At 37.9% G+C, this 24,417-nt stretch overlaps 1 protein-coding gene and 1 long non-coding RNA gene across 3 annotated transcripts in view; both read left to right on the top strand.

Moving 5' to 3' along the window:
* The first annotated feature begins 1,403 nt into the window (after positions 1-1,403).
* Positions 1,404-3,421, top strand: LOC148960639 (uncharacterized). Its single transcript, XR_016145184.1, has 2 exons — positions 1,404-1,721; positions 3,199-3,421. It is a non-coding gene; the product is annotated as an uncharacterized LOC148960639 (long non-coding RNA).
* A 1,553-nt stretch (positions 3,422-4,974) lies between these two features.
* LOC135690283 (uncharacterized) overlaps positions 4,975-24,417 on the top strand; it is a 52,691-nt gene continuing 33,248 nt past the window's right edge. Inside the window, exons 1-16 of one of the 2 annotated variants that reach the window (XM_089112042.1) lie at positions 4,977-5,995; positions 6,865-6,909; positions 8,402-9,082; positions 10,258-10,506; positions 11,132-11,243; positions 11,840-12,039; positions 13,165-13,350; positions 14,111-14,688; positions 15,142-15,995; positions 17,092-17,206; positions 17,863-18,064; positions 18,697-18,783; positions 19,290-19,424; positions 20,969-21,147; positions 21,917-22,062; positions 23,659-23,828. In XM_089112042.1, the coding sequence (XP_088968168.1) occupies positions 5,920-5,995; positions 6,865-6,909; positions 8,402-9,082; positions 10,258-10,506; positions 11,132-11,243; positions 11,840-12,039; positions 13,165-13,350; positions 14,111-14,688; positions 15,142-15,995; positions 17,092-17,206; positions 17,863-18,064; positions 18,697-18,783; positions 19,290-19,424; positions 20,969-21,147; positions 21,917-22,062; positions 23,659-23,828 (4,015 nt within the window). In that variant the 5' untranslated portion in view covers positions 4,977-5,919. Of the gene's footprint in view, positions 5,996-6,864; positions 6,910-8,401; positions 9,083-10,257; positions 10,507-11,131; positions 11,244-11,839; positions 12,040-13,164; positions 13,351-14,110; positions 14,689-15,141; positions 15,996-17,091; positions 17,207-17,862; positions 18,065-18,696; positions 18,784-19,289; positions 19,425-20,968; positions 21,148-21,916; positions 22,063-23,658; positions 23,829-24,417 lie in introns of both variants that reach the window. The other variant, XM_089112067.1, reaches the window with a different exon arrangement.

Raw genomic sequence — 24,417 nt, 5'->3', positions numbered from 1 at the left:
GTTGTTCCATCAGTGCCTAATCATTCTTATGAAACGCAAGGGCAGAATCAGATGGAATCTTACGAGCACGTTTCTTCGCTTGGAAAAGAGATTTGTCATGAAAGACAACAAATTGCTGATAAAAGGGAATCCTTCCAAGAGAAACACAAACTTGATTGGAAACACAAACATTTGAAAAGAGACTACGGAGAACCGCTTAGAGATATTACATGAAGTAGCTGTATTGTAAACTAACTTTATTTTAAATTTCTTGTTTTGTTTGTTGTTCTATTTGCATTTCTCTCTCTGAATAATTCAAGCCAGGAGGCTTGTCTTTGAAGGAGGGAGTAATGTTATACAACTAGTTTTGTCTGTCGTGCATCGTGTTTGTGGTTCGTTATTGTTAATGAGAATGTCTTTCGATGTTTGCGTCAGTAATTTTGTTTGTCATCGTGCCATCTCTATTTTAGTTGTTATTAGTTCATTTGCCGTTAATTTGTGTCATTAGGGTTTTATGTGCGTCACTCGTGTTGTTAAAAGCGTATGTTCTTTGAGTGCAAGTCCAGTCGAGTCGAAGTTTTCGTTGAATAAAGTCGTTATCTTGTAATTGTTGGTTGCTGCTGATTATACGATCGCTATTGAAGAATCTTGGTTTAAAAAAAAATATTTTATTTTACACTTTTTGAGCATTACGTCTTCTTGTCAATGATTCAAGGTCTTTATAAGAGCTAGTTAGGATTTCACGAGAAAATTCTCACAAAGAAAAGCCCACAAAATATCTCCGTAGAGAAGAATTCTGATACATTTCAACACTAGCAAGAGGGGGGGGGGGGTGTTCATAAGCCTACAATCACAGCACCCTTGATTGGTTGCGTAATTTGCAGAAAGAAAAACAGTTATTTTAATAGTGGTTCTAAGAGGAAGGGGACAGGAGGGGGCAACTCATACCCCTCTGGTTTTGAATGTTGGGTAATCAAAAGGCAGGGCCGTCACTTGCTACATGCCAATTGAATGAGAAATTCTATGCATACAAAAAAGGTAGAAAATTCGCCGACCAAGAACTTCTATTTTTTAAACGGATTTTTTTTCAGAGGGTGTGATGCCTCACACGCTCCCGCCCAAAAATTGCGGCCTTGTGCTTTAAAATTGCGGCTTTAAAATGACTGACCCCCCTATCAGGGAATTTGATCTTGTGGATAAATTTAAAATTATTTTATCATTATATGCACGCGAGCCCAAGGGTAGAGTAGAATTTCTGTGATTTGAACTGCATACAAAACGATTTGTTTGTTCATAAAATTGATTTTCCGACTTGAAACGAGGTAACGAATACGTGTAAAATTCAACTGACCAATCAAAAGGCAATATTCAGATCACATGATACTGTTGTTCAAATCACCTTAGGGTGTTGTTGATGTTGCATTCATTGTTATTTCTTCCATGTTTTCGATTCATTTGGGCCTATAAAGGCAAAGACGACAAAATCTTAAATTTTTCTGGAACATAACAACGACTTATTGACTTCAAACGGGTCAAAAAGACAAGAATAACTCTAAAAGCTTCTGCTGACTCTCCTTGAACACTATTTAGAAATTTGAAGAAATTTCTGAGGTGAGAAAGTCCCACGTTGTCTTCAAAAATGGCGGATAATGGAAAGTTTAATCCCAAAAACCCCGATGCTTGGGGCATTGGAAATGTACAATATTTAATTGCGCCTGCTGTTGGCATGGTTCTCTTTGTAGGTAAGTTGAAACTGCATCATTGGTTGGACATTCTCCTCGGTTAGCCGTTATTTAAATATCTTTTTCTTTCTCAAAAATTAAGAAATTTGACGTTTGTAAAGGGAAAGACTTTGAAGGATCCCTACTTTTTAGCATTTAATTTTAAAGCAGAATATAGATAGTCACTATTCATGTATTGCTGTTTCCTAAATATTTTTCCAAATTACAGTTTGTTGCCAGCAAATCTCTGCCTTACCAAAATTTTAGTTCAAAGGCCATCACAGCAAGAGAGAGCAAAATGCACCATTTATGTCAGAAAGTTTTATTTCACAACCCTCAAGTTAAGTTTTGACAGCCCTACATTAAATAGTCACCCATTAGCAACCCCTTTGGCTACTAGGGTTTACTGTGAACCTTTGGTCAGATTGACCAAAATTTAAGGCAACATGGAGGAACATGATTTGAAATTACATTCTAGGTAATTCGTGTACTTTTCCAAGAGAAACAGTTTAAATGATGGTTTTTATTTTGGCGTTTAGTTCCAGACAGTTTTAGAAACGTGTCTCTGAAGTTCTTTTTGATGCTATTGTAAGGCAACTGAACAGGGACTTTGCCTTGATCATTAATGACATGCCAAAAAACAACAGTTTTAATCAGAGATTTTTTAAAATTTTTGTGCTGCTATTGTGTAGACAGAGGAAGTTTGTTTCACCTTAGGACTCCATTGGTAACATTTTCAAAAGACAAGCGGCATTGATTGGGCAGCCTCAACATAGTCATGTGATCGCGTTTCTGATTGGCCTATTTCGATCCTCAACTGAGGATATATATTTCCTAGCATAAATTTTTTGATCTGTCTTCTGACCTTTTATACTCTGATGAGTGTCAGACTAAAAGCGTAAATATGATTCAAAATGTTTGCTTTTTTCGAAGACATTTTTAATTTTTTAGATTTTTCCAAAACCCAATGGAGAAAACCCAGTCAACAACTGTAGGTTAATTTGAAAAATTAGGCCATGTAAGACTTGAATCCCAACTGACGATTTGAGGAAGTTGAGATTGCAGGCAGGCTTGGCAAAGAATTAACTGGCATGAAGAAAATCCATCAAACCATGCTAGCATGGAAACGGTCAACTTGATTAATAATCCTTTACAAAAATAGTTGAGATTTTTAAAGAAAGTTGATGTTTTCTTTTTTCTTTGAAAAATAACCTTGTCCTCTTCCCCTGACTGAATGTTGAGTGCATGATTTATAAAGAAGTAATGGAACTACAAATCCAACATTACTTAGGGAGAAAGGGGGATTCGAATCCACAAGGGCAACGGAAGGTAGCAGATTGTAGAAATTGCATTTTGTCTAAAGAATTTTGTCTGAAATTGTAGTTTTCTTTCAGTGGTTCTGAATGCTTCCTAATATAAAGACTCATAAATGGAAACAATTTAATCTTCTGTTTTTCTTGATTTACAAACTAACAAGTTTGTTAATTTCATTTTTCAGTTTACTTGGTCTACAAGCTTCTGAAGAGCTATGAAGACAAAAAGAAAGGAAAAGAGGAGAAGAAGAAATTAAAAGCTGAAAAGAAAAGAAGGTGAATGTATTCGTAGCATAATTAATTATCTTAACAGATATAAATTGATTGTTTTAAACTGTAATTTTAATCTATTTCTTTGTAAGAAACAGTTAATGGCATTTGCTATTAAATTTATCTGTATAGAGGAGAGCTCCGGGTGAATTTCTCTGTTCTTTGTCCTCTGAAACATTCAGAAATCAATTTAAATTTTAATAACTGCTTTAAATCACTAGTAGGGTACAGTTTTAACTGTTATTTCAAATATGGTTCATAAACAAAAGTTGATTAAAGATATTTGTGCTAGGAGTCATAGTGGATTTTGGAACAAGGCTAGTGGGGTGAATCCATGCCAGTTTCCTGAAATTAGGTGGGAGGTTTGTAAAGACTGAGCCAGATATAGGTTACTGTGAAAAATTTTTTTGGAGTATGGTTTTAACTCCAAGCCATGGCTCTCAGAGTTGCAACCTATGCAAAAGCATAAGTCAGATTTTTACAACAACAAAATAAAATGGAAACTATCAAAATTCTAAATCAATTGTTTCTTTGACAAATTCTTAGCAACCATTGTCCTAGATCTGCCGCCATTGATACCAACAACATGCAGAATACAGGGCATATATTGTCTTTCGGCCTCTGCACAGAATGATTGAGATGCGATTCTAGGCATTTATCTGGTCTGTGTTTCTGAATCCAGAAACTTGTTTGTCCCTCAAGATCTAATCACTGCTTGCTTGCCCTCTGCAGACGTCTTGTGAGCCAATCAGAGTGTACTTCACCTCTGCAATTTTTGGTGCAAGCATAGGTGAGATTTGATTTATCAAAACAGAAGTTGAACTTGCCTCTGCAGCGGTACAGCCAACCAATAGAATCAGAGTTGACCTATGCAATTGTTTACAGTGGACCTCTGCAATTGTTTTTGCAACCAATGAAATGGAAATTAAAAATCACTGCTTCACCCCTGCTAAGGAAATTCTAGCTAAGTCAGTCAACCTTGCAGTGTCTGTTCTGTAGTGTTGTGGTATGACCACTGTGCTCAGAACATGGGTGGTCCTGGTTTGAATACTTCCCGGGTCGGCTAATTTAGAGGTTTCTCCTTCGAATTGCAGGTAAATTTAGTCTTCTCTTTGTGAGTCGTTACCTTAGAATACCTTTTTGAAACCCACTATTTAATATCAGTGATACTGATTAATTTTGAAAAATCTGGGCGTCTCCAACGCAGAAGGGCGTGGCTTCTCTATCTGAAAACTTTTGTATAGGTCAGAATTCAGGCTGGAACCGTGCCTGGCTCTAACAGCATTTTGAGCAACAGACAGAATGGCCAGAGGAGCATTAGGGTGGGGGTAAAGCCCCAAGAAAGGGGCAAACAGTAGCAAAATAAAGGAAACTGCTAAATTTTGGGAGGGCAAGGTCGCAACCCCCATTATCTACATGTTCTTGAATTCATTGCAACAGTTAGAAGGTTATTTTCTTTCATCCAATTATGAAACTATTTTGACAAAAAAATTTTTAGAAAATTTTGAAGCCATTCAAAATATGAGAGGCTTATTGTAACTGAAAAATTAAAATGAGTTTTGATGCAGAAAAATCCGTTGTGTGAAACAAAAGTGTGTTCGATTGATTCCCTTGTTTAACCAAACAGGAGGCACTATCCAATCACTATGTTTAAAGCCCTAAACAATTAAGCAACCCCCCTGTTTACACCTACCAGGGTTTACATTTTAATGTCCTGATGGAGTAAATTTCCTGAAAAGAATTAAGTCCGACTTGACTAGTCATACAAAGATCTATATAGGTATGCTTTTTATATAAACTGTACCCCCTTAATAGCAAGATTTTGACAAGATTTTGCCAGGACTTTTAAAGATAAACCGGGGGCTGCATCTGGACTATAGCAAAGAGAAGCCATCGACTGGAAAATTTTATTAAAATTATAAATACCATCTTACTGAAAATTTCAGTGTTTATGGTCCTTTCTAGCCCCCTTAGAGTCATGGATTTTAATTGCGTGACGTAAATATTGTCAAGCGAGGCTCGATTGATTGATTAGCGGCCTCTCTTTGAGATTTTCTTACAGGTGTCAAATATGTTGGAATCTTTCAAATATTCGTGAAGCTTCCATGACAGCACATCGTTCTTAAGTGAGAGATTACTTGATAAAATCATGTTTAGAATCCCCTTTCACCCCATTAACAAAGTTTTGGATGGTGTACTTTGCTTTAAAGAGAGGCTAAATAGACAGGGCGGACTGTTGACTTCTCCGCCAGAAAGCTGCGTTCTAGCGCAGTTCCCTGTGGATATATTACGATGCCATGGTAACGTAATTTGTCACGGGTGGATGACAAACGAGTTCGGTCAAAAGATCGGAATTTTATAAGGATCACCCGTAGTTGTCTTCATGCATAATTTATGCCTTTGGAATCCCTTGCGACTTCTATTGTTCGAAAACCTTCCGAAATAATTCCGATACTATTTGAAATCAACTATAAGTTTAGTATTTTATATAATATCGGATTAATTGCTACTTCGCGTGCCAAGTTTTATGGCCTTTGGATATCAAGATATAATGGAGAGTTTTTGAGCCTGTTTTAAAGATGGAATTCGTACACGAGAGCCCTGGTGGGTGAAAAAGTGGACACAAAAATTTGAAAATGGGTCCAAGGCGAAAATGGCTATGTTTTGTAATTCATACTCTATTGGTGTGCTTCATTCTCCAGAGGAAATGCGGTATGTTTACACCGGTTTTAATTTATGTCTCAAAATCTAAATGCGTTAATTGATAAGAATTTTTGTGATATTTGATCAAAATATTTATGCCCGTAGCTGTAAAATAATAGGCCTTGATAATGACCATTTTTTTAATGGTTTATCGTTGATATTGTTTTATTAACCTAATTTTCGGCTTCATAGACACTTAGCTTCGATCACTTGGGAATTTTGTTTGTGCCAAGTCAACAGATAAAACTGGTCCTTTGAGAGTTCAATGGGCTTTTAACTAACTGTTCACGATGATTTACTGTGATTCTCGGTCCTCTGGGGTCGCGCTTCGGAAATGGACTTTAACTCGCCGCAATATTACTTGAAGCTCGATTTATATCGCAAAAAACAAGGCTAGAAATATCAAACAAGCTATTACGACTACCAAAATATTTTTATAATAAACCGTATGTCGATGAAATTGTTGATGTTCTTAATTTTCTTTTATTTGTTTACACAAACTCTTCACACATGAATATCTATGTTTTGATAACGGAGATTAAGTGCTGATAAGGTCTCTACCGGTTACTTTTGGCGATATACCGGCTCTCCGGGATTTTCCTTCGGTCCCCACGAGACTTTCGAATATCTCATTGACATTGCCGAAAGATTAGAAGCCTACTCCTTAAGATACTAAGAATAACATAAAATACACTTTGAATTGTTACAATACTTAGTTTCTAGAAATACAGGTTAGGTATTTCTTAGTCAGACATTCTTGTAAACAATAAAGGAGCTAGAAACCAACCCTGCAGCACTACAATCCCTATCTCCCCTTAATTTTATTATTATGTCTCCATACGAAGATTATTTAATGAAAACTTTCCCCTTTTTTTAAGCTCTTGCTGTTCCCGGCGATTCAGTGGATCTGTCAAATATGGAAGGTACACAATTTCATTTTTTTATTATCTTCATCGTGGGGCTGGTAGAATTCAATTCTCTTTTATTTTTTGTATTGTGTAGTTTTTATTGATAGATATATATGTCTATCAAGTCATTGCTACAGCTACTCAAGTTTTGTCTTATTTGTACCAAAATGTCGAAAGTTGTGACTAATTTTTGAGACAAAATCTTGGTTTAAATTGTGGCCAAAATGAAGCTATACTATTGTTGATGCCAAGGTTTTCTTTTGAGAAAACACAAATGCGCTGGCCTCTGGCTTTGAGAAATAGATTAATGATGGAGTAAAATTAGAATGGATAGTAATAATGAGCGTTAGTAGCTGGTAATATGACGTTAAACTCTTATTCCTTGAAGTTTGGTTGTTATATACCGTAAACCCTCGAATTTGCCCCCCCTCGAAAAAGCCCCCACCCTAGAACTACAAATTGTCAATAAGCCCCCCCTCGAATAAGCCCCCACTGCTACCGTAAATTCTCAAATTGGACCCCTCAATTTGATGATTTTTTCCATCTGAAGTCGCCGATGGCGTTTTATTGAATTACCACAACAAATTCATACTTTTTGTAGTAATTAATTAAATGCTCATAAAGAAATTCCTACTAAAATAAACGAGGTCTTTTAATAATGTCTTATTGATGTCTACAATAATTTTATAGACCCCCTATCATATAAGCCCCCCCCCCCCTCGAATAAGCCCCCCCCTCGAATAAGCCCCCATCCAAAAGTATCAAAAATATATAAGCCCCGAGGGGGCTAATTCGAGGATTTACGGTAGTTGAGAATCATTAAACCCTATTAAGAGCGTTGAAGGGAGGGATGGGAGTTGCTCCCTAGCACTCTTCTATCAGATTCACCCGGGCTGACTTTTAAGAGTTTTTCAGAGTTTTGTTCAGAGAGTTACAAGAAAGGAATCGAATTCAGAAAACACTCATTTTTTTTATAAGAAGCTGGCTGCAAGAAACGAGTACTGGACAATCGGAAAAAATTAAGAAACTTCAGTACTCGAAGCAAAAAAATTTATGAACTATTCAATCGTGATCAAACTGAGAACAACGAAATTTTGTTAAATCCAAGAACAAGATTGCCCTATTGGCCTAGAACTTACGACACAAGGGATAAAAGTATACTTCCCACATCTAAATTCAGCATCGGAACGGAAGCGAATCTCTTGACGTGATAAAAAGGTCACGAACATTTCATAACATCATTCATGACATCATAATTAAGAAACTCATTAGAAACAATGAGTATTAAAATTTCCAGAACATTGAGAAACTGGAGTACTCAACATCGACCTTTGTTTCTTATAAAAAAATGACTGTATTGCAACGACATTGATTATTTTTTCATCAACTCGACGCGGAGATAAGCGAGTTTTCAAAGCCCAGAGTATTTTCATTTTTTCCTGGATAATGCCCTCCAGCCCTTAAAACGTTTGTTCAATATCTAATAGTATTTTCGTTTTTGTTTTAGAAAATCCGGGCTCGGTTACAAACTCCGGACTGACCGAATCGCAGAAAAACTCATTACTACAGTTACACAACGCATTCCGGTCAATTGTGAAACCGACCGCGAGTAATATGATCCGCATGACCTGGGACTCGGAACTTGAAAAAATCGCTTCGGACTTTGCGGCAAAGTGCATCGTTGCGCATAACCCGGATCGACACAAGCAGGCGAAACATTACGATTGGGTTGGCGAAAATATCGCCTGGGGTACGGGATTATGTGGCGATAAAGAGTGTGGGGATGTTTTCGAGGGCGTAAAACGCTGGTTCAGTGAAAGCAAGAACTATAATTTCATAACGGGACAATGTTCCGGGAAATGTACATTGTATACACAGATGGCCTGGTGGGAATCGAATAAATTAGGATGCGGAGCGAAACGTTGTGGTGATCGGTCAATTCTGGTTTGCAATTATGCACCAGGGGGGAACTACGTTGGGCAAAAGCCGTACAGACAAGGCAAGCCTTGCAGTGACTGTCCTAAAGGATCTATATGCGATAATAATTTGTGCGTACCCCCTGATCAGCAGGGGAATTGCCGACATTGTGTAAACAAGGGGTCCAATCATAATAGGCAGGAGACACCCGATTTTAGCAGCACTCAGATGTCAGAAGAAGAGGCCCCCCTGCCAACACCAACTCCAACGAGTAAGTTTCATGTCTTTTGGCCTTGATACCGGGTGTTGATTGGCAATAGTTGCTACAGTTATAATCAGTGGTCTTAGGATTTAAATATGAAGGCAGATGTTTGTGATTTTAACACATTAAGTCAGATTAATAAGCCTACTTTGCAGCGTATCTTACGCTTTCAATGTGATCCAGTTGTTCACGTGATTTTAGCGCTCATTTTCAAAGACTTGCCGCAGACAAATCATGTTTTCCAGATCACTACGATGCAACTTCATGTGATCAGTTTCAGACCCACCAATAGCATTGCAGTTGTTCACGTGATTTTAGTGCTCTTTTTCAAAGATTTGCCGTAGACAAATCATGTTTTCCAGATCAGTACAATGCAACTTCATGTGATCAGTTCCAGATCCACCAATAGCATTGCAGTTGTTCACGTGATTTTAGCGCTTTTTTTCAAAGACTTGCCGTAGACAAATCATGTTTTCAAGATCACTACGATGTAACTTCATGTGATCAGTTACAGACCCACCAATAGTATTGCAGCAGGAATATCGTTAGTCAGCGCATTTGCGTTTAGCCCCTTCTTTTATTACGACTCAATGTCTTTAAGCCCCCCCCCCTCTTTTCAATGTTATGGGTCGTAACGGTAGAGCATTGAAAAATGGAATTCAACTTTCTTCTGCATTCAAGTCATCCTTTTTTATAATCCCCAACTATCGATTTAAGAAGGAAGAACCGAAGGATAGGCTGTCCGCCGGATTCTGTGAATCTTGCAATGAGTGTTGTTATGAAAAATATACAGGAACAAAGCAATACGACGACGAGAATCCAATGTCACGAGATAAAATTTTCAAAATAAATTAAATTTAAGGAATATACTAATATTTCAGAGTAATCATCAGAGTAAATGAAGCCCTGTATGCCGGGGCGAAATATTAGTATATACCTTAAATTTATTTATTTTGAAAATTTTATCTCGTGACATTGGATTCTCGTCGTCGTATTGCTTTGTTCCTGTATATCTTTCGATTTATGCACTCCTGATTATAATTGACAGGTCACATGATTACATTTTACTATTTGATTGGTCCTGTTACATCAAGAATTAGTCCCTTAGGGATCTGTTTCTCATTGACGGTTTTTTTTAAGGAATATGAGTTATTTGTAATATAAGTTCTTTCAATGTTCCGCAGAGAACCCTTTGCTCCCGGACGGATGGCAAGAGCTTCCGGTTCATTTAATCCAGATTGACTCAGGTATGACCGGATTCACGTGGGGTCTCAATGCAAGGAATACTCCATTTCTGTTGGAATTGGATAACATGCTAACCCGGATCAATGGAACGCTGCATCACGTGTCTGCCGGCCAATCAGGTGTCTGGGGAATTGGTCTTCTTGGAAATATATTTCTAAGAACTGGAATCACGGAAGAAAATCCAAGAGGTGCGGTATAATAATTTTTATTTAAAGTTGTATTCTCGTCTAGCTATCGCTAGTTAACATAAACCAAACATTTGAATACATTTGTTTAATCCCACCTTAAAATGGAATTCGCTGCTAAATGAGTACCCCTAGACCTCTATGCGCTGAGGCAATCTGCCCCCTTCCCCCTCCTCGGTGTCCCTGACTACAGATGCGGTCAATGTTAAATCACATTAAAACTAGACCTAATGTAACGCTATTTGTAGCTGTGTAACCCTTTATTGACGCAAATTTGATCAATCTTGTCATTAAGCTGAGATTGGAACGAAATGTCCAAATGTGTCACAAGTTAAGAATATCTTGACAACACCCGTTACCAAATAAGGAGCCAACTTGTTATCCCCGTTTAAACATTTCTGAATGATGAGATTTTATGAATGAATGAAAATGATCAGAAATTATTATGAAAAAAGTCATGAAAAGAAACACTTTTCATGGAGAAATTATGTGACAAAATGGCTCACCAGAAATGGAATAAAAACTGTTTTGGTACAGTTACATGTTCCCTAAGCAGGGACAGAGACGTTTGTTTCGGATATGAGAATAACCACATAGCTATATTTAATACCATGTTCTTTGTTTTTAGGCTTACTGTGGGAAAGGGTACGGGGTAACCTGAAGCAAATTGATTCTGGCCCAGCTGGAGTTGTCTGGGGCGTCAATAGATTCGATCGAGTGTTCTGTCGAATTGGAATCAGGTATGCAGAATCATTCCGGCATAATTATAATAAATTAAAAGCATAATTAAAGATATGTATTTTCGAATTTCGAATACACAGTCTGAAAAACGAGCCTTAAATATCTCAGAGTGCGTGAATTTCGTTAATGTGTTATAAATTAACTGAGATATGGCCAGAGGAGTAGTTGAGAAAAGGCTCGAAACCAAGAATCACTGAACTTTGTTCTTGGTTTTGAATTTTATGAGCCAGGCAAAAACAACAGCAATCTAAAACACATCAGAGTTCTTTTATTTCCCAAATCTCAGGAAATCTGCGACAATTGCAATAGACTGATATTTAACTTTTGTATTGGGTGTACTCCATTGTGTGCCGTTAGATTTTGTTGTAAAAAGTTATAAATTTCAAAAAGCTATTTTCTGTGAAGTTCTCTTTTATATTCTCTATTTTCTCGTATTCATGCTCATTTGCTTCAGGCCTGTTGATTTCTCAAGTTGGAAATTTTGTTGTTGTCTATCTTTAAAGAACTGCACCCTTGACAAACCTTTAGCATAAAACTCCCTATACAGAATTTATTTTGAACTTACACTGTTAATGACGTCAATCTTCCATTTTAGTGCCCAGGCCCCTGCTGGTACAGGCTGGCGCTTAATCCCTGGCAATTTGAAATACGTTTCATGTGGTGAATATGGTTGCTGGGGTGTTGATAAACAGGGTACAATATACTTCCGCAAGGGTGTCTCCCCTAGCACCCCTGAGGGAGCTGAATGGAAAACAATTCCCGGGAGCTTGAGGATGATCGAAACTGGCCCTCATGGTGGGTTAATTATTAAATTTTCATCATCTTTAATATTCTTAGCTTTCAAATCTCCTAGCAAATTTTGCTTCATTTGATAGTGCCTGCTTCACACACCAATACACCAACCAAACTTACGACCTTGTTTACGAAAATGCTCCAAGTTTCCTTAACAAATTTTTTATTCAAACTTTTCATTTTCTGTTTCGCTCTTTTTCTGTTTCTTGCTTTCCTACTTCCTTCTTTATATCCATTATTTTCTATTTGATTTTTCTTTCTTAATTTCCTTTTTAGTGACGGCGATTTTCCTCGATATGCTAAGCTTAAACATTGTCTTTCACGTTTTGTCCCGTTCGTTCTAGCCTACTTCACAGGCAAATATTCAAATTCAACCAACAACTTTGTTTTGAAAAAGGAATTATTTATTAATTTCTCAAATTCTCAATATATTTCTATCGTTTTTACTCTTTCCTCAATTTTCCCTTATTCTTACTTTCTTCATTTCTACTCCTTTCTTTTCCTCATTCTTTCTTCGATTTTTCTTTCCTGATTTCCTTCTTGGTAATTGCCTTTTTTTTTCTCTTAACTATTTTTCCTCTTTCGTATGCTTTGTTTTTCATTACCCGCCTCTTTCTCCAATTCTTTATTTCCATTTTTCATTTGTTCTCATGCTAATTATTATCAAAAAAATTAACATTTAACAACAAAAATTGTCGATACAAATGTTTAAAATTAGCACAATCTTAATTCGCTGAGTAATGCGTTTTACACAGGCCAACAAACATCTGAAATCGCTCGTTCGACTATGTGTTATGGTAGTCTGTTCCACGTTGCTATTACATAATAAAAGAATCAATTTTTAAACAAAATCGACCCGAACAAAATTTGACATAATTTTTCATCCCCCTGTTTTCATCTACTTTTTACTTTCTTCTTTATTTCCTCTTCTTTCTTTTCTTTCTTTTTTCTCTCCCTCCTAATTTTATGATATTTTATGTATTTTTTCTACTTTCATTAATACTTTCATTAATACGTGAATACTTTGCATTCTTTAAAATAATTTTACAATCTTTTTTGTTGGTAATTTCTCTGCCGGTTTCAAGCTGTCCTATTAACCTGTATTCATATTTATATCCGGTCTTTTAGGAGTGACTGTTGGTGTCCGGGAATCGCCAGAAGGAATCCAAGATGTTCTGTATCGAACCGGAGTCACGCAGGAGAAACCGGAGGGTCTCCAGTGGATGAAACTACCAGTGAAGCTATCTCACGTGACTGTCGGAAACCGTGGAATCATGGGAATTATGCATAATGGCGCGGTCGTGGTTCACAAAGGTGTGCTTTGCAATTAATATACTTTTCAAGTTTCTTTTCTCTATTTATATCTCTGTCTTGCATTTCCATGGAGGATATATTCTCCTTTCTAGGAATATTTATGCGTAAGATATCGCATCGTACTGAAATATCATCGATACATTTTATTGACAGACTTATCTGATATAGCTTAAGCTATTCAAGAAAAGTTAAGGACAACGAGAATGGGTTCGGTTGCTCAAACTTACTATGTTACTATCTAATTGTGTTTCAAAGCATTTGTAAAGTCATTGTTGTTGATTGTTTTTGATCTCAAATATGGTATCGCTTCTTCAAAGCCTCTCTGGTACAGATTTAAAAATGGTGGGGGCTGGGGCTAATGGCTCAACTGGCACATTATAAAATAATTTTACCAAGGGGGCATATGCCTGTTAGACACGCTAGACCTTTTTGCTGAAAAACGATTTAAGGAACTGTGTTTAAATCTTACGTGTATTTTAGTTCAAATTACAGTTAAATTATATAAAAAATAAAAATGCTAAAAAGCGTGTGATACAAGAGTAAATGAACAATTCTGCCAAAACAAAATAGATTTTTTTTAAAAGTCTCTAAAGGTTCTTGATGTGGATGCCTACTTGATTTTCCAACTTCTGTAAGTAAATAAGTAAATATAACATATTACATTTAAGTTTTATTCATGTTTATAATAATAACATATAAAAATAACATGTAAATAAACCTATGCTTATTATTATTATGATGTATGAAAATTTACTTTTAGAACTACGTGTAACTGATGACGCAGTGCCAACTATCCAGCCTGAAATGGAGATTGGAACAACAGCGGTGCCACTGGAAAGAAATAACATGGTCGTCACTGGTAACCCGTCATCTCCCGCGGGTGGCACGCGCACATTCCCGTCAACAACTCCAAGCACCCACACAGCACCGCTTGTCTCGGCAAGTAACAACGGGGATGGAAGTGTTAACAAACATGTTAGCTATGGGGACGAAAAAACACAAGAAAAGGATCCATTAAAACTCAGCCCTGAGATGGCTAATAAGATTTTACACATGATTCAAGAAAAGAGCAACCAATTTGAAATGACCCACAAAGCTGCTGCGCAGAAGATGCAAAGGAATGTCAGTCTTGCTGCTGCGCAGAATCAGCACTCAGGCTCATTGCAAGAGAAGCTCATCTCCCCGCAAGCTCCACAGCCCCCCTCGAATATGAAAAACGCAACTGGTGCCCAGGCTCCTGTTGTTCCTCCTCCTGCACAGCCACCTGTTGCTGCGAATCAACCACAGCCGGCAGTGACGCCACTGCAGAATACGTTGGATCAAAATAAGGGAAAGGCGGTAAGTTGGCATCTGTAGCCCCCCGATAAACTGTTCTCAACCCTGAAACTATTGCTAGACGCTCAATTTAGCAGGGGGTATTGCTCTCGCATCTTCAATAATTCAAAGCAAGTATCATTAAAGATACAAACTGAGCTACTTTAAAAGTTTGTTTTGAAATACAATAATAATGATAAATAATTTGTTTACAGTTGGCGTACTAGATGCAAGTCTAATAGCTATAAAGAAGCTAATTAAGGCCAACTATCTATAAAGAATTGGTATAAAATAAATATATGGTACAATGTAAAAATGTTTAAGGTATAATATTCTAAATAAAACCTAACCCAGCAATGAATATCTTGCATGATCTTCACTCACATTCTACAGGGTGTGCAATTAATTTTTTTAAATGACGCTAATTATTGAAATCATCTGGCCTTGATATGAATATTTTAATTTTTATTTTTTTAGAACACTCAAAATGCGACGCCTAACCCCACATCTGGACAAGCATTTCAAGACGCTTTACAGAAATTGACAAAAGCAACTAGCGCAAGTGCAAAGACACCCCAGCCAGCAAATAAAACTGCAATAGACCCCCAGGCAGCTAAACCAGCTGAAACCCCATCGCAAAAGTTACCATCAGTAAACACCGCCCAACATGCAGCAACGGCTGCGCAGTCTCCACATGCCACTGCGCAGCAGCCTCAAAACTCTAATCCGCCAATCAACGCGCAGCAACCAGTAAATGCAGTAAACAAACCAAGCGATCCTGCGCAGCAGCCTAAAGTGCCTGCAGAAACACCTCGTAATCAACCAGTCCAGCCGCAAACTGCTGTGAATGAGCAACATCAACAACCTCAACCAGTTATACATGCTAACCAACCAATAAATGAACCAACTAAATTGCAGCCTCAGCTTGACTCAAAAGCGCAGTCAGCACAAGAAGGAGGCCAGAAAAACGTTGCTATGAAAGCACCTGCGCAGCCAACTCCGTTGAAACCAACCATTTTAGCGCCTGTGCAGAGCCGACCCCACACGCAACCACAGGCCGCCAAGGAGCAAAGACTCATCAATCAACACTTCTCTGCCCCCATTACAAGACCATCTACCCATCGACTTCCAACTCGAAGACCAACTTTGGCAGTAACACAGAAATCAAACAAGTTCAATAACCAATTGCTGACAGCTACGAGGCCTGAAAATATGCACCATGTATTTGTGCCAACTGGGACAGCTTATAAACCAACACCTCCAACTATTTCGAAGAACAAACATCCGAATATGCAACTCTTCCCAACAAAAACAAAATATCGAGATGAAGAGTAAGTCTTTTTCCCATTTTCTGCCTTTGTCCTTTGATCATTCTTCAAATTTCCAGTTTCTCTGAAAAGTGTTCAGCTGTAGAATCCATTGTCTATCCGTAATCACTTCCTCATTTATATTTTTGTCAATCTGACCTTGCGTTGCTTTGTATTCAAAATAACGTAATTCTACCACAACTTCGTACCATTTTGTTGTGTATACTCGTTTGAGCGACCAAAGAAAAATCTTCTTAAATGGGAAGCAACCCTCCGTCTGGAGTCAAAGTGCCTGCGTAGTAATGGTAAAGTCTCATGCCCATGCTTATTGCATCCAAGACGGGGGTGCCTCACTCATTGAAATCGTTCTTATGATCGTCTACCTAACAAATAGGACTATTTTAGTATTAGTGAACTTAGTCAGTAAACACGTCAAGATGAAATGGTCTTGCTAGCTTTGTGTTCTTTGCATGTTAGGTAAAATCATAACAATGACTCCATTTAAAAATGTACTTCACAGCATCAAGTTCTACACAATAATACATTAACAACATAAAAAATTCCTAATCAACCTCACTTTAGCAAATAAGTAAAAGCCTTTCTATACTTTTTTAAATTTTTATACTATGCAATATTTTTATGAAATAAAAATAATTTTTATAGTTTTGCTTGAATTCTCCTGCGACGAAATTATCCAGAAATTTCACCTAGTCATTGCCCTTTTAAACAAAGAGAATTTCAGACTGACAAAAAAAGACTCCTTTTGTAGAAGTCCTCGTTACATTTTTTTCTTTATTAGGAAAATCGTTTTAAAGATTATTCAGGCTCAGAATCATTCATTTTATCCAAGAGCCGGAAATATTCCACTAAAACCATATCATATTTGATAAAATACGAATACATTGAGAATATATCCAGTCTCGAGCAAAATTTTCTTTGTTGTATCGATGTTGGAAAAATTTTGTAGTATTTTATCAAACATTTATTAGGATTTGATGTTTCATAAGTGCTTCATCTGTTTTTCTTTCTTGTGAGGTCATTTTCGCAATCCTTCGAACTTGACTAATTGAGACTATTTTAATTAAAACTTTTTCACCTGCATGTTTGTTAATCTTTCTAGTTACGATATCGGCTTGATTGGCAGAAAGCATCTTAACGAAATTTCCAGTGGCGTCAAAGTGCGACCGACGACCCGATTAACGCCGAAACCCATTCACACTGCTCCGGTGACGAATGTAAGTTCAACAAATATTAATTTGTGTACCTCATTCTGTATTGATAAAAGAAGAAAAATTCTTTAATACCATTGAACATACCGCAAATTACGATAAGCTTAATATCAAAGAAACAAATTATTTGAAGCAAAATAATTTCTTGAAGAAACATTCATTTTAAAGTATCAGAGCGTTGGACTAGAACTTCTCTAATCAAGTTTGATGCAAATGTCGAGGGATGTTTGTTCCTTAGAACTAATAGAGTATAATTGTACCCAACAAGTCGTACCCGGATGACTCGGACTTTTACTTAGTCGGACTAGTTGTTATTTCCAATAGACTTTTCTACCTTATTCGTGACACAAGTCGTAACCTCATAAAACTCCGACTTTCACTATCACAAACGACTTCCTTGCCCTCTTTGAAGGTCCGACTGAACAGGACTCAACTGAAGTATGAAACACAGTTGTATGTCTAGTTGAACTCAACCCGGGTTGAGAACTCTCACAATTAAACGGTAGAAATGTCAGCCAGAGGTGTGGTGAAATAAAGATGAAACCACATGCTAAAACCTCAGCCCATTTTGAACCCAGCACGGTATCTCAAATTTCTCCAGTGAACGGTATCTCAAATTCAATGAAGCTCATGCTTCATTTCAACATATCTCTCCATTTTAGGCCGTCACAGTTTCATACGAGCTCACAAGGTCATGTTGCGCAATTCCTGACAGCGTTTGCCCCATACCACGTGACTGTACAGGGTACATCGAATGCAAGGGGTATAATGGTTTCTACAGAGTATGCGAACGGGGCAAGATGTTTCACCCCTTCAAGAATATTTGTGACTACCCAAGAAATGTCGATTGTGAAACAATAAAAGGTTTGTTTCCTTTCACAATAATGATAATGGAACAGCGAAACTCGAGATTCTCAGGTTGTGGAGCAAAACTGGAAGATAAGACCCTATACGAGGGGAGCCCCCATGGCTAAACACCCCTACTTGAATGTGACCCACCTCTCAATTCAACGCCTGTTTATTTCCACCTTCCCAAGGGGGTGCATGGGGTGGGAGTGACCCTAATTTTTCCAGATCAGCTCATAAACATTCCTGACGTCACCTATTTTACATCAAGACATTCAATTCAGTTCATTTCAATTCAGTTCATTTCAATTCATTTCAATTCAGTTCATTTCAATTCTGTTCATTTCAATTCAATGTTTAATTCAACTTGACATCATCTTTACACGAGTAAATCCTTTATGCTTGTTAAAAAATACAACTAAATATACTAAACTCCCGATAACTGGAGTCCCCGATAACTCAACATTGGCTAAGTCGAATAAATATAGATTCCTCTTGCCCAATAAATTCATATAAAAATTCCCACTGATAAACATTCGCTATGTCGAAGCATTTCATTGGTCCATTGGAGGTTCATGTTATCAGGGGTTGACTTTAATCAACATTTTTCATTGTTTTTGTAATTAACTAATTTATTTGTTGTTTTATAGTTGGTGGTACTTTAGTCAATTCGATGGAAAATCAGAATACCGATTTCGCTCTTCGAAGCGAGCCGACAAAACCATTGGCAGCCCAAGGTAATAACATGTTTTCATTTTTGCCTGCATTTGGTTTTAGTACGAAAAGGGGTGCTGGAGGGGGAGGTCGTGAGCGAAGAAGGGGGAAGTGATGAATGAGAAGATAGATGGGTGGTGCATGAGCTGGGGTGGGTGACTGGGGGGAGATTTGTGGTGCATGAGCTGGGGTGCATGACTGGGGAGATTTTGTGGTGCACGAGTGGGAGTAACTAAGTTTGGGGTGGTGCATTAGCGGATGAGGGGTGTATGAGCTCGAGAAGTGGGTGGTGCATGAAGGGGGTAGATTGATGGTGCATGAACTGGGGTGCTAGACTGGGAGGAGATTTGTGGTGCATGAATTTGAGTAAATATGTTTGGAGGGTGATACATGTGTTGGAAAGGTGGGTGGTGCATGAACGTTTTAATTCAGATATGGTTTTTCGATGTTAGAAAAATTTAGCATACCTTTTTAAGAGCTGTTTCTTGTAAAAAAGTACTTGTATATATTTTCTGTTTCATTTTCGCAGCTCCTGCTGAAAAACAGTTGCCCCCCGGTTCCGACTTCATGGATCTTGAAGTACAATCACCACAGAGAAGCTCGGTACAAAGTTCGGATGCAAATGTAGAAGTTCCGGAGCCGAGGATAACCGCACCGGAAGGAGGTTTGTCAGCCAGGGTTTCCAAATTAATGATGTGGTGTCGAGTGACCCCAGCAATTGTAAACGGGAAAAAGTATAATTTTGAAGAATTTTTGACGTTTCGGAAAAGGAAATTGGAAGTTTTTCCAATTAGGATAGGAAATTATTGTCTTCGGAGCATTGCCTAGTCAGTTCCTCGTTCCTTTACAAAAAACATATTATTTCATTTTTTTATGTATCACTCATAGAGAATTGCCTTGCAGCAGACAGTGTTTGAAAGGCAGGGGTGGATCTAGACAAAACTCGAAGGAGGGGCGGCAGTTGCTAGTGGAGCGCTGAAAAATTTTCAGAAATTTGCGATGAGAGTATACTGTATACAAAATTTTCAGACCCAAACTACTGACAGTAGGCTCTCTCTTTTCACGTTCTAAAAAATGGAAAGGGAATTTTCACAATTATTGTGTCAAACCACTTCCAAAAAGGGGCGCCAGACTTGCTTCAACTCGGTGAGGGAGGGGCAGCTGCCCCTAGTTGCCCCCCTTTAATCTGCCACTGTTGAAAGAGACCCTCCGATCAAGCTAAATTTTAAAATTGAAGCAATAATAGTATGAAAAAGAACAATAATCTGAAACCCATTTGCAAATTTACATTATTTATGATATAATCGAAGAAAGGTTCAAAAGTCAAAACGTTTTTTAAAGCTGTTTAGGGACAATGCAAACATTTTTGGCCAGCTCCTCTCTGTTAGAAAAAGTCCCTTTACCAACTCGGAGTGCTTAGGGCAATTTGCCCCTTACCCCAATCTCAGCGAGCCTTGGAGTCGCATGAATGCTAAGGTCGTCTGAAGTGATAAAATGAACCAACTGTTAGGTATCTGTACGGTTAATTTTGCCAATTAATCATTTAAAGGTTTTAGCGATTAATTCATGAATAATCTTTGGGGTATCAAACCCCCTCTATTTCCCCTATTCATTCAGACATGCTTCTTGGAAAGATATGTGGCTTATTCCAAGGTTGAAAGGATTCTAAACTCGGAGAGCTTGAAAAGAGAAATTTTGAAGAATTTAGAGAAAGCAAAGTTATTTATGGTACCACGCCCATAACAGTTTCAGCCAACGCCCTTAGAACGCACTGACCACGCCTAAAACAAGCTCAGGCCATGTTTCGTTTTATTGTTTTTGACATAATTTTGAATATTCGGCTCGCTGGCCAGCGAATGTATGAACAATTTTCAAGGCTGTTCTTTCGAAACAAATAAATTCAAGCCATGAAAATATAAACAAATAATAAATATAAACAACTTTACTATCGTAATTTTCCAAGGAAATCAAATTTTCAAATAAAAATCTTAGAGACATATTTCGTTGGTACCCATAGCTTGGCAGAAATATGTCAGAAAGAAAATACGCAGCATCGGCTCTCCGCCGGATTCTGTAAATCTTGCGATGAGTTGTATAGAAGTAAAAGACATGAACACAGTGAAACAACTACGAGAAACTTCCTAATAAAAAATGGGGAAGAAACCTTTTGGTTCCGGCAAATTCATAACAACCTTTGGTTTTCCATAGGGAATAGCGGCGTGTTGCGGGAAGTATGGTTTGGGCTTGGTCTTAGTCCACACCTCAAAGACCTTATCAACAATCCGCGTTTTCCTCAAACACCGGACGAGTATCTTATTCTTGATAAATTTGAAGCACCTCCAAATGCTGGTGACGGATATGGTCAAAGGCTATCGACGTATTTTCGGGTAAGCTAATTTACAGACCAAGATTCTTTTTTGAAAATGTCTGATGTATCTATTTTACAGACCAAGATTCTTTTCTGAGAATGTCTGATGTATCTATTTTACAGACCATGATATATTTTCGCAGTATTGCCCTAAACTTATTTCCGGACCACGATGTCGTGTTTGGTAAGCTGGATGTCTCTAATTAAAGGACGCAAATGTCGTCTTCCACAATGTTGGATGTATCTTATGTACGGATTGTTATATCATCTCTCGATAATTTCATTTTTAACAGTTGAAAAGTTTCAGAACAGTATCGGTCTGGAAAGAAACTTCCGAAATATTTTAAAATGCTTATCTAATTCAATTTACTAACTAGTCAACAAATTATCTAATGCCTGAATCTAAATTACGGACCAAGATACCGTGTTTCGCAATACCAGATGTCCCTCCCCTTGTTTAATTCTTAATACCCCAAAGCTTTTGTCAGTATTTCACAATAGTATATTTACAGGAGATTCAAATTTGAATGTAAGTATTTTTCTAAATAAATTCTCAACTTTATTCATGGGCTCCGACACAGGTTGAAAAGTGCGGGGAGGGGGCAATGGAAAGTTTACTGACCATAACAAAATATTTTGATAAGGCCTTATTGTTTTGTAAAAAAGTAGGGGGAATGGCCCCCGGCCCCCCTTCGTCGTAGGCCCAGTTATTCCCCTATTTGCAGCTGTTGCGATTCGTAAAGTGTTTCATCGTTTATGCTAATATTTACCCCCTTTTCTTTTTTTAGGCCCCCCTAACTGGTGATTACCTCTTCTACATGTCATGTGACAACGAATGCGAGTTATGGTTAAGCCCGGACACAGACGAGCTGAACTCAAGCATGTCCATCGAATTGAAAAACGGACATTACACCTCATATCGACAATGGACAAAGTGAGTAAAAAACACAATTAGGCAAACAATCTGTTGGTGGTACAAAACCTGTAGATGGCTTTGAAAAAGGAAACATTTAGTAAACTAAAGCTTTTCGTCTGACACTCTTCAGAGTTGCCAGACTTTCCCCCTGCTTCCACATCAGCTCTTTTGAGTTGCCAGACTTTCCCCCTGCTTCCACATCAGCTCTTTTGAGTTGCCAGACTTTCTAACCTGCTTAGTTTAAAACGTCAGAACATAGATCGAAAACTCTACGCTAAGAAATATATATACCCAGTTGTGGATCGAAATAGGCCAATCAGAAAACACGAGCACATGACTGTATAGGTACAGTCAAGGGCAGTCGGTTGGCTCGGATGCTTTGTGGCACCCAACATGGGGGCTCAGTTAATAGAGGCGTTGACTACAGAACCAAGGGCCCGTGGTTCGAGTCCCTGAAAAGACCAAACTTTCTCCTAGAGTGAGCAGAGTCGCCAGCTCTCTGTAATTCCAGGTGTAGGAATCACGAGGTGTGGTCACATCGAGAGGAAGAACCAGGACACTGCTCGATAAGCATAAGCTTCTCAGTGTCCTAAAAGAATACCTTCGGATGCTAGGTAGAAACAAATACAAACATGGGGCAACGGTCTTGGGAATTCCAGGGCACAAACCTTATGTTAGATCTTGTTAACCAACTAGCCCTATTATTGGCCTACTTAGCATAGTGAAAAGCCAGAAAAGATTGTTTTAAAATCAGTCTACCACGCGCCTATTAACCCTTTTTCTTGTAATATCCAGCTATTTTTTCTACAAAATCACATATTGCAATTGCCTAACCCTATCGAGAGATAATTTGTCCAAAATATCATTTATGATCTCGACAATCGTCCTGTTCAGCCACTGATAATGTTCCCTGAGTCGCTTTCTTTGTAAACTAGGTCAGCTTTTAATATTAATGGCAATCGACAGATGTGAATGTGGCCATCTGCCACTCAAATTTAACCAATCCGTGAGTGTGTGAATGGAGTCACGCTCACTGATTGGTCAGCTCTGGAAGTAAAGATGGCTTTAGTTTCACTCGATTCCATAAAACTATTTCACTTAAAGTGAAATGTTTATTTAGTTTTCTTGTCTACTGAATGCTGTTTCGCAAATTCAGATTTCTTCGTGGGAGATTGAGACCCGCGAATTGCGGACAAGACTTTAAAGATAACGAAGTTTCATTTGGCAAATCAAAAAGGGCGTCATTTTTCGAAAGCTCAAATGACCCGGCCATTTTGCTATTTCCTCTCGAGCCCTTGCAACTTGAAACCATTTCCTCGTCTGCCTTTGGCCCCACATAATAATAAAGGGAGTTTTTTAGGGTTCACCTTTTTCACCCCGATTCATCTGTTTGACCCCATTTCTTATTTACCCCGGGCGCTGCTAACATGGTTGCAAATTTTCGTCCATCCCCTGCCATTTTAAGACAAGTTTTCTCTTGCCATTCTAAGACCTGTCCCCTTGTGTATTTACCTGCATTCCCCCGTGAAACATATGTTCACAGGCTTGCTACACGGGGGTATTATATCCTTGATTTTGAAACATAACTAAATCTTGATTCTTGATTTCTCTCAGGTATCCATCTGAGCAGACCTCCCGGCCTGTGAAAATGGAGAAAGACAAATTCTATTTTATGGAGTCATTCATGAAAGAGGGAACCGGGGGTGACAACTTGTCGATTGGAGTCAGGTTCCCAGATGGAAAAACGGAAATGCCAATTTTCAACAACCTATTTTTGATTCCTGGTAAGTTTTGCTTTAAAATCAATTCTCTTTACGGATTTTCTGTCTGTTGCAATGCCACTTCTAGGTGGCTCCCCACCCCCCTACAGACAGGACATTTCAGAACCATATGAAGTGTCTGGAGTTTGGCATAGATCGTTAGTTGGAGATTTCAGTTAATAATGCTTTCAATGCAAGGTTTAGCCCTCTATCGGAGAGCAATGTGATCCGTTCCTGTCCTTCAACAATAGATATTATTTGAAGGACCTCCTGAAGAAGACACCACGTTGACCTATGACCTTTGATCTGTGATCTTTGATCTTTGATCTTTGTGAACTCTTGGTGACCTTTCATCTGAAATATTAATTGGTAAGAAATGTATAACATCAATGTAAATTATTGATACTTATGACAAACATATGTCTTTGAGCCATATGAAATATCGTAAAATATAACGAGTATCAGATTGTAAATATCATAACAAGAAAATCAGTCAAAACTAATACTTTCCTCCTAAACAATACAGTTTTTCGATAATGTCCGTAAACTGTAAAAATACACATTCATCCATGAATATTTGTGGATAGTAAATTTCATTTTTCTATATTATTGA

This window comes from Rhopilema esculentum, chromosome 1, assembly GCF_057945365.1.
Source record: "Rhopilema esculentum isolate cy_ngs chromosome 1, ASM5794536v1, whole genome shotgun sequence".
Lineage (NCBI taxonomy): Eukaryota > Metazoa > Cnidaria > Scyphozoa > Rhizostomeae > Rhizostomatidae > Rhopilema > Rhopilema esculentum.
Note: the sequence above shows the minus strand (reverse complement) of the source record. Positions and strands in the feature narration are given on the sequence as shown.